The 10,119-nt window shown below is 37.8% G+C and overlaps 2 protein-coding genes across 6 annotated transcripts; one reads left to right on the top strand and one right to left on the bottom strand.

The window, feature by feature from the left end:
- LOC107623952 (ribosomal RNA small subunit methyltransferase nep-1) lies at window positions 237-4,689 on the top strand. Of its 5 annotated transcripts, none has more exons than XM_016326360.2 (9): window positions 237-405; window positions 1,455-1,603; window positions 2,266-2,427; window positions 2,604-2,696; window positions 2,986-3,130; window positions 3,239-3,349; window positions 3,428-3,510; window positions 3,979-4,036; window positions 4,333-4,689. In XM_016326360.2, the coding sequence occupies exons 2-9, from the start codon at window positions 1,457-1,459 to the stop codon at window positions 4,410-4,412; spliced, it is 879 nt and encodes a 292-aa protein (XP_016181846.1). In that variant the 5' UTR covers window positions 237-405; window positions 1,455-1,456; the 3' UTR covers window positions 4,413-4,689. The 5 variants fall into 5 exon arrangements, with proteins under 5 accessions (XP_016181846.1, XP_016181848.1, XP_016181847.1 ...); XM_016326362.2 differs by lacking the exon at window positions 4,333-4,689 and adding an exon at window positions 3,625-3,751; XM_016326361.1 differs by lacking the exons at window positions 3,979-4,036; window positions 4,333-4,689 and adding an exon at window positions 3,625-3,972.
- Window positions 6,135-9,662, bottom strand: LOC107622147 (probable carboxylesterase 11). Its single transcript, XM_016324047.2, has 2 exons — window positions 8,595-9,662; window positions 6,135-8,078 (listed from the first exon to the last, which is right to left on the bottom strand). Exons 1-2 carry the CDS (start codon window positions 9,416-9,418, stop codon window positions 7,541-7,543), a joined length of 1,362 nt encoding a protein of 453 aa, XP_016179533.1. The 5' UTR covers window positions 9,419-9,662; the 3' UTR covers window positions 6,135-7,540.

Genomic DNA, 10,119 nt, shown 5'->3' with positions numbered 1-10,119 from the left:
CAACAGAAAAATGGCATGGAAAGGATCCATGAGAATTTCTCATAGTGGAAAAGGGACTCAATATTGTAATACTAAGTTTTGCTCGGACCCTTTAATCTCACTCGTTTTTATAGTTGCAAAGAGTGTTTGGGATAAGCAAACAATGTATTATTCCATTGTTATCATGAAGTACTAGAGATTCACCCATGTGGTAATGACCAAATTGCCCTTTGCCTTAATCTCTACATATAATTTCCAATTGTTCTTCACTAAGTTAGCAAAATAAATAAAGAACGAGGGGAGAGAACACGTGTGCGTGTGGGAGAAGAAGAAGAGAGAAGAGGGAGCCCGCTGATTCTGCCACTGCCGTTGTTGACGTTGTTGCTGCCGCCTTGTCTCAGCTGCGTATCACTAACTCAAACTGAGGTGCTATTCCGTCAAATCCTAGGCTATGTGACTTTGAGTAATTCGTGATTTTGATTGTGGTTTTGAGAAATCGAACGTGTTTTAATGCGATTGGGCACTGCATTGTGGTTAGATATAAGAATGTGGAATAGGAGCTAAACCCTCTCATTACTGATTTACTTAAGAGTAACTTGGGTTGAAATAGCCTTGGTTGTTAGAATTGTGGATTAGTTTGAGAGGATTTAGGGGTGACTTAGTTAAATATGCACGTCTAAAGTTCAAAAAACTAGACTGGTGATTCTTGTTAGCTAATTTATGATTAGCATTAAGCTTATGTTAGTCTTATAAATGGTTAATTAAGATTTAGGTTGAAATTTAGCTTATGGGACTAAAGAGCTAATTGGATTAGATTGTATATAAACTTTTTTGGGAACTTTCTTGTACTTACAATCTTACATATGTTACTTTTGTAATTTCAGATGATTAGTTGTCTAATTCTATTTTGTTTTAAGAGAATATTCCGTTTAAGTTAAGTGAGAGTAACAATATGGAGGCTTATATGTATATTTCTAGTTATTCACAGTTTGAGAAGGGTACTAATGCTCTCACCAGATGTGAGTGTTACATGGTAAGTGTTAGGTTAAACACTATAGGGGATTAAATATAATGCTAGTAAGCCTGGAGGAAGGTAAGTATAATTTACCCTTTTTCTTTTGTAATGTCTCTTTCTTGAGACCTTTTATTTTGGATATGATGGTGTGATATTGCCTTTTCTGTTGCCATTTGTAGCATGATTTGATGTTCACTGGGCTCTATCCAAATTTGGATGTTTAGAGTCCAAAAGACATGCCATCGAAGAAAAAGCATGTATTGTCATGTTGATATTTGGGCATAAGCTTGACTATATTTTAGGCACATTTTATAAGTCAGTGTGCTTTGTCTTTAATTTATTGGTTTAAATCTTGAGCTATCATAATAAGCTCTTCTTCTTTCAATAAAAAATAGGCATGTGCATTGTTTGGTGCTGGAAAGACAATTCTGAATTGGTTGATGTTAATGACTTATTATAGGGATGGTCACTCCTCGTGCAGACAGTAAACTGAAGCATAAGAGGGATGAAAAACAAACCCAAATCCAATGTTGGGAGGAGGAAGAGCCAGAGAATCATGGTAATGAGATCCTTGGCAACCCTTCTCTCAAGGGGGGTCTTACGAAAAAGGTTATTTTCACCCTCACAATTCCAACCTTCATTTGCATTTGTATGTGATGTTTAGTTCAGTTTGTGTTTAAGTTATATAATTTGGTTTATATTGTGTTATTGTGACATTATGTTATTGATGTTCGGACTCAGTTTGAATATTTGAAGCTAAGTAGTACTTATGTAAATCATATTCAAAAGAAAGAATTAAAAAGGCCTAGGCTGTATAGGCATGTGGCTGTCCTAAAACAGCTAGCCCAGACACTATGAAACTGACTACAAAGTTGGCCCAGCCGCCCAGCCCATATACTTGACATGTTGATCAGATGGATTAGGATGGCCTGTCATAGCTGAAGCCTGAAGTTATTTTCCATTTGCAGAATGTCTTTTCTTTCTCTGTTCATCAAATATAGGGTAAGCTGCCAATTTAATATGGTGCCGCCAGAAAGAAAGGCACTCGTGGCTCCTGAAAGATCTTAACAGAATCTTACGTGTGCCAAAATGGTGGTTTACCCTTAAATATACTTTCAAGTTTTGGGGGTATTATAAATTTGCGAGTATTTTACACGTTACATTTGCACCTGCTATTTTCAGTCTTGCTGTGGTATGCTCCATGCCTTAGTTTATGCTTTTACATCCCAAGGTATAACAAATAGTTTGAAGTACATTTTGCTTTGTTACAGACAAAGCTTAGCAAATGTGATGAATCAATGGGGCCCAAAGAACATGCTACTACAATGGTGGGGCTTGCAGGAATTCCTGTATCTCCTTGCTACCCGGACTCAAAAGGTGGAGTCTATTTTGTTCTTGAGAAAGCCTCGCTGGTTGCTGCTTATGTTGGAAAGGTATTCTTTTTAATGGAAAGATTTTCGTGCCTCTTTCTTTGTTCCTTACTTAATTTTTCTCCCATTTTTCTTAGTAGTGATAAGAATGAAACTGCTTTGTGATAAATATGAAACTAAATACTTTGTAATTTTCATGCTATATCTAAATTCAATTTTCTTTTCGTGAACTCTTTCAGAGGTACCAGATTTTAAATCCAGATGAGCATGCCAATTTCCTTCGAAGGAAAAACAAGAACCCTTATGATTATAGGCCTGATATTGTGCATGAGGTTAGTAGAACCACCCGTCTTCATCCTCTTTTCTCTCTCTGTTGGGTAATTGTAAAACCTTGCTTTGAGTGTTGATCTGTTCATATTTCTCTGTCTGGGGGTATAAATATTGTTCCTTTGTGCTATGGGTATATACTTTTTTTCTCCCCTTTCATTTTGATTTGAATTTATTTTTATCTAATTTAAGAGGGTTTTTTATTTTCTTTTTACTTCCCTTTTTATCAAGCAGACATTGTTTTTTTTTTTTTTCATTTTTTATTTAACTTTCTTTTATCCATATTATCATTAGGCCCTTCTTCAAATTATGGGTAGTCGGCTTTGCATGGCTGGTAGGTTGCGTGGTGTGTTCATTAGGACTGATGAAGGAATACTAATCCGAGTTGAACCAAACACCCAGATACCAAAGACTCTTGGAAGCTTTTGCAACATGATGGGTGAGTTTTGTTTCAGATAAATCTGTTATTCCATTTTATTATGGTTCACCATTAAAGTCATGTACCTAATTTATTCTTATTTTTATGAATCTTTAATTATAATTATAGCTGAGCTACTGCAAAAGTTCAGCATCAAGTCAAAGGGTAAACGTGGAAAACTTTTGCGCCTAATTGAAAATCCTGTAACTCAACACCTACCCGTTAACTCTCGTAAGATTGGTGAGTTTCCTTCTATAAACCACTGATATTTTCATCCATGTTATAAAAATTCTTATGTATAGCTTTTCTTGTGTTTAGGGCTTTCTGTCAGTTCACCTAAGGCTGTTCAAATAAAGGACTACCTCGCTGCTGCTAATCATGATGAGAACCTTGTGTTTGTGGTATGCTTAATCCCTTTGTATACATTTAATGATAGGGACAAAGACAGAGACATGGACACAAAATTTGTGTCTAACTTGTTTGGCAATAGTTGAGGACAAGACAAAATATTTTAGGTGGACATGATTACTCCTAGCTGGACCACCGCCAGAAAAGTAGTCGGCCATTGGATCCTTGCCAAAAAGAGGTTGCTGACGGCAAAGGTCTGGCAGTCGGCGGTGGTGCTCCGGTGGGAGCAATGAGGTAAATATTGTGTCCCCAAGTTGTCTTCAGTGTTCTCAATTTTCAAGGTACACAAAATACACAAATTTTAGTATCTATTTTCATGTCTCTGCAACCAAATACAATTTTGTGTCTGGTCTCTTGTCTTAGTCTCAGACTCAGTCTTAGTATCGGTATCCTGGCCACCAAAACAAACTTGTGAGATTTTGTTGAGATCATCGACTAACTTGCGTGCTTCTGTTATTGAGGTTGGTGCAATGGCTCATGGAAAGATTGATGCTGAATATGTTGATGATTTTATATCAGGTTTGTATTGCAAAGTATTCATGTCACTGGTTTACATTCTCAGTTCTTGAGTAAATAAAGAAAGACTACAATCTATTTGCTCATTATTCTTCGAGCTTTTGCATAGACTTGATATCATTCTAGATATTTGAATGCATTATGGTTGTATGTTTGCTAGGTAGCCCGTACTTGCATTGAATAGTTTGTTTGGTGTCCTAAAATTCAGTATGTCGATTTTGTTAGGGGGCTAGTTGGTAGTTGGCTACAAGAATTAAGTTGTTTCTTATTTCTTATTTATGTTATATGGATATTTACAGTTTCTGCATTGCCCTTGAGTGCTGGGACTTGTCTGAGACGTATCTGCGTTGCATTGGAGAGGAATCAGAAGATTCACTGATTAATAGTTCGACTTATTTTCTGTTGCCATGTATACTTGTACAGGTTGGTAACATCTCCAATTTTGGTAGCTATAGGCCCAGAGTGTTTGATCAGGAAAGTTCTTTGTAGTTAATTATTATTTATTAGCTTCTTGTTTATTATTCTGGAAACAATTCTTTCTCAGTTGATTTTGGGGCAGTTTGTCTCCCATTAATGTAAATGACACTTAATGGTGTCTCTCTTGGCCACTTCTTTCTAATCACTAGTAGTAAGAATCTTAACAATTATTGTCAATTTGTCATGTTCTTATTGCATCTGGGCTGCCTTTGATTTTCAATTAAAGTAACTTATTGACAAAAAGTAATTAAATAAATAAATAATAAAGTGAGTGTTGAAGAAGGTTGGGTACAGGTTGAAAAACTGAAACTCTGAAAGTAAGAGCTGAAGATTGGCTATAGGTTGAAATTGGAAGTGAAGAAAGTTATAGGCAAGGGAAAATAGAAGTGCAAGCTTGAAGTTTCACAATGAGATATCACAATACCTGAAAAATCATATTATTGCAAATTTACATATCCAATATGTATGCTTTTCTTGTTAAATTATTTGATTGTAATATAATTAATTATTCATAATAGTATTAGATAGCGTTATTTATGAAATGTCAATTTAATTATATGCAGAACTTTGAATTGTGTTGATTAATTTACACGGTCATGTTGGCCCACCGTTGTGCATACTAGGGGTGTGTATGGCCCGACCCGACCCGAAGATCCGACCCGGTCCCGAACACTTTAGGGCCTTATTTGGTGTGATTTCATCGGGTCTAGGGCCGGGTATGGGTCTCAAAAATAGACCCGGTCATTATTTCGGGTCGGGTTCGGGCCATAGCTCGGGTCACCCGAAATCGGCCCGGTGGCCCGGTCATCATACATAATTAATATTTTGTGTTATTAGTAATGGATGATGGCTATTATTATGTGAAATTTAAGTGTTGTAAACCTTAATATTTTGTGTTATTAGTCATTATATATAAGACTATATAAGTTAATATTTTATGTTTAAAATACATAAGACTTTAGACTAATGCATAATCTTGTTTTATTTGTATTGATTTAAATATTTGGTGTTATTAGGCAATATTAGTATTGATTATGGTTATGCTTTAATTTTATAGAAGAGTTGGTTCTTATTATATTTTTCTAAGTGAATTTTACTATGTCAAATAATGATTAGAGTCTTGGAAATTTGGATATTTTTACATGCTAACTTACAAGAAGGTATCAAGGTAATATAATGTTAACGGCCCGGTTTTCACCCGATTTTTACCCGGTATAATCGTGGCCCGAAAGTGTATAGGTTTCATCGGGTCTAGGGTCGGGTTTCGGTCTAACAAATAAGCCCGGTATATATTTTGGGTCGGGTCTGGGTCGCATCAAACCCGGTTTCACCCGGCCCATGCACACCCCTAGTGCATACCACGTCGTGGATGCCAAACTTGTCATCCTCTTTTCCATATTGTTTGCATCAACAATTTCTATTTGACTTCAAATTCTTCTCTTATTTTCTTTTTATTTTATGTCTGTTTCTTTATTCATCCGAATATCAAGTTTACTTAGTTTTCCCCGAAAGAAATTTTTTACGAAAAAGAAAATTGAAAAGGGCAGAAGCAATTTGCCCCCTGCAAGTTGCTTTTAAATTTTTCAACCGAAAACCTCACACGTTGATAATAAGAAAGAAGAGATTGATTGCAAATATTTCTTTTTCATTATGTAATAAAGTGATCTTACAATAGTTTCTAGCTTGCTTTTTTTCTTTTTAGTTCTTTTACACAACACAAACATACACACCACTACTAATATGGGAGGCAGCAGATTCTGCCACTGGGTCCAAGCCTTGGCTGCAGTTTCTAGCTTGCTTGAAACTAAAGTTGTAGTACAATTTTTAAAAAAGAAATATAATTCTATGTCTAGTCCATATAACAAATGGTTATACAGTACATTCAGCAGAGATGCCACCCAGGCAAAATACGCCAAAAAAAGCAAGCAACATATTGATCACTGGGCATACTTCACTGAGTCACACTGGCTCCTCATTCCCTCAAATGCTTCCAATATTTTGAGATCAACAAGCCAAATTGGTTTGGCTTCGGCATGAAGATAGTTATAAGTTAACCAGACTATCTCTTAATTCGCATTCAGATTCTGCCTTTGATACAGAATAAATAGATAGAAAGACAGAAATAGGAAGACAAAAATAAAGACAGAGACATTTTTCTTTGACTCTACAACCAAACAAATTTTGGTATCTACTAACTCCATCTTTCTATCTTAGAGACAATATCCAAACATAGCTTTAAAGCCATATGAGAGGATCCTCTAATGGAGCTTCCAATGGTTCTTCTCACCAGAAACCAAGTGGTGGAAGCAGTGGGGCCAATTACCTCAACATATTTGTGATAATAGCCCAAGGAAATCATGTTAAGACCATAGCATATTTATAGTCGCAGTAGGACTTCAACAATTGTCTGTAGTGGAGGCAAAACATTGTGCCCAACAAAGCAAGCTATGCAAGAACATGCTTTATTTTTATTATTAAAGAAAGTCAATACTTCATCTATGATCATCACTAAACCGTACCTCATGGGTAAAAAAGTCGTTTTTAATCTGAACTCTAAATCCTATCGAGAAACAAGGACAGCTCTTGTACAAAATTTAACTATGACCCACCATTACTACAAGGAGATTAGATAGAATAAGAAAATGGATTGGAGACTACATTGTCATACTTATGCTAAAGGAGCATTGCACTAAATTTTATACCCTTTATACCCTTCCATAAGATAGTACATCATAATACACGGGAAAAATGAACTGGGTGGCTTCCAACTATTGTGTGCATGAGATAAATGCATCTCACTGATTCAACTAATCCCACTCTCAGACAACTCTATCTTATAAAAAAGCACCAACAGGTGGATTGAACATAGAACCTGTCAACACCTAGGACGGCGGGACATAAGCATTAAAACAAATTAATATGCCACCAAACCCCCAATTAATTTGGTAGCGCAAGAGATATCTAAAGCTAATTTCGAAAACAAGGTCAATATTTTCTCACTGATCAGCATCTTAATATGGGATATCATACTCAATACGAGAATTCGTGACCCCTAAGTGAGGTATATTTCTTGACCCAGATGGCGATGTCCTCAGCACAAGCCTGGGCCTCTGGGGTTTTGATAAGTACATCAAGCGTTGCAAATTCATGGACTGCATCTTTATACTCCAGAACAGGCGCATCAACATTCACTTTCCTGAGCTGCTCTGAGTAAGCGATGGCTCGGTCCCTCATCCAGTCAAGTTCCGCTACCACTGTCAATGTTGGAGGCATCAACTTCAAGGGAGGACCCCGGCCTGGGGCAAGGGGATTGGCTTCTGGATGGTCGAGGTTAAATTTTTCCTCGTTTAGGAAAAGTTTCCATGCTAACATACACATAGCCTTGTCATAAAAGTAAGACTTTGCCAACTTTATTTCAGAATGAGTGGGCACACTTCCAATGAAAAATGGATACATCAGGACCTGTGCTACCACCTTGACAGGGTCCAGAAGTTTGCCGGCTTCTACGGCTTTTCGAGCCACATAGTCGGCAATATTTGCACCACAACTCACACCTAGAAGAATACACCTGATTCAAAATCAAAGTGGAAAAAGTGGTTAAGCACCAAAGTAGCACAATGCATAACAAGCTTCCAAGAGGAAACATGAAAGGAAGAAGTTACGGTACAGAAACATGTCTTTGCTTCATTTTAACTATTCACAAATCACGTCCTCTTCATATATTTGGTTTAAGCTTCTCTGTTGTTGTAGACTAAGGGAGCATCTTATTACTAAGAAGTTCATAACTTGTTAAGAGACTATGATGTTCTAATAAAAAATCATAATCATGTCTTGCTGTTCTGCTATCTGATTATAACTTGGTTAGACCTAAACAAGCAAATGTTAACTTAAATTTGCTGACCAATCAGCATCTACATTTAAACGAAACAATCAATGTATACAAAAGAAGAAAATCACATCCTATAGTTTACTGATAACTAGGATCCTATCATGTAAAATTTCAATACAAATAGCGAAATGCTTAAACAGAGCAATCTACAAGGGAAAAATCAATGTGATAAACTCAAGGAAAAAGAAAAGAAACCTCGATGGATTTGCATGAGCAGCGAGCCATGGCTCCACAACCGCAGCTCCAAACGAATCAACAATAGCCTTGTGAGCATCCAACTTCCTAACCTCCATGGACCTGCTACACTCCGCCAAATTCGCCTGCTTCGCCAGCCAATTCAGAACCTTGAACCCGTCCTCGAATGCAGCCGGATACTGGTTCTCCGGCGCCAGCCGGTAACTCACCGCCACAACAATCGCGTCGCACAGCTTTGCGATCCGCCGGCAGAACAAATCATTCGCCACCGAGTCACTGCTCCCGCTCACCCAACCTCCTCCATGAAACTGTACAATCACCGGCAGCTTTCTCCGGCGGCCTCCCGGCGCTGGCGAGTATCCAAGGTACCCTCCGCCACCGGATGCGGAGCTCAATCCCTCTCCGGTAGGGCCGAGGCTGTTCCGTCGAGGCTCCTCCCTCGGCGTCGCCCCCGCTCGCCGCGACGCGAGCGACGCCTTTTCGGCGCGGATTAATCCAGGTCCTGCCTGAGCTAATTTGTTTGTAGAGTCAGTTATGGATTTGAGATGGTGAGGCTTTGAACCGCGTGCAAGTTCGGGTTCGGCGAGTGCTGACTCGGGTAGGAATATTCGTACGGAGAGGGACGTGAAGGTGTCAATGTGAATGTCTTTGGTGGCGACGCCGTCGGAGAAGGATGGGTTTGCGGCTGCGACGGATTCGCCGGGCCTGGACGTGACTCCGAACGGGTCTGATTCTTGAAGCGAGTCTTGGATCCGATTCTGCAAACGCTGCTTCAATAGGAACTTGAAGAAGACGCTGTAGAGCTTCACCGCCACGGTCGGCATTTCCTTTTTCCCCCAACCCAAGTAACCGGAAAACGGAGGGGTATTCTGGGGATTTTGATTATCACGATAAATGCATGGGTTAATTATTACGATTAGTCTTGAAATTCATAAATTACGTGGGAATTAGGGGTCTTTGGTTGTTTTGATTTTGGTGCCCCTAGCTAATTGCTCGTTGTAATGTGAAGGTTGTTGAGATTGAATCATGGAATCGAGCACAATACAGAAACAATGCAGAGATAGAAGGAGGTTGTCAATAACTCCTTAAAATGTTATGAATAATTATTATGAAAAATATTATTTTAATAACCAAAAATTATAGTAACAACTAACAAGTAGACTAGTAGAGTGAATTCTCTAAATTGCCCTCTCAAAAAATTAAAAACACTCCATGCAGATTCTTCTTCTCATGCATGCAAATTCATCGTCTTCTCCATCCACAAACTCAAATTTAGTATTAAGATCAAAGTGACACCAACTATGGTAGGTAAAAACAGTAAAAAACTGCGGCAACGCGAGCGTCCTATAGTGTTGTTCTTGTTGCTTAGTGTTAAAGAATGAACAGTGCATTGACAAAAGTGTCTACCATTAGTAAGAAAAATAAACTACTGATAAAAGAAATAATTTAGATTTTAGATGGTTAAATATCAATATACTAATAAGAAATTTTATAATATAATATTCTTTATTTATATAAATAATCA

Source organism: Arachis ipaensis, chromosome B10, assembly GCF_000816755.2.
Source record: "Arachis ipaensis cultivar K30076 chromosome B10, Araip1.1, whole genome shotgun sequence".
NCBI lineage: Eukaryota > Viridiplantae > Streptophyta > Magnoliopsida > Fabales > Fabaceae > Arachis > Arachis ipaensis.
Note: the sequence above shows the minus strand (reverse complement) of the source record. Positions and strands in the feature narration are given on the sequence as shown.

Excerpts from the sequence above, each read along its gene's own strand:
- LOC107623952 (XM_016326360.2), top strand. The coding sequence starts at position 1,457 with ATGGTCACTCCTCGTGCAGACAGTAAACTGAAGCATAAGAGGGATGAA. Across the intron at positions 3,131-3,238 it reads AAGCTTTTGCAACATGATGG|CTGAGCTACTGCAAAAGTTC; the intron begins GTGAGTTTTGTT and ends TTATAATTATAG. Across the intron at positions 3,350-3,427 it reads CGTTAACTCTCGTAAGATTG|GGCTTTCTGTCAGTTCACCT; the intron begins GTGAGTTTCCTT and ends TCTTGTGTTTAG.
- LOC107622147 (XM_016324047.2), bottom strand. The coding sequence starts at position 9,418 with ATGCCGACCGTGGCGGTGAAGCTCTACAGCGTCTTCTTCAAGTTCCTA. Across the intron at positions 8,079-8,594 it reads GCTCATGCAAATCCATCGAG|GTGTATTCTTCTAGGTGTGA; the intron begins GTTTCTTTTCTT and ends ATTTTGAATCAG.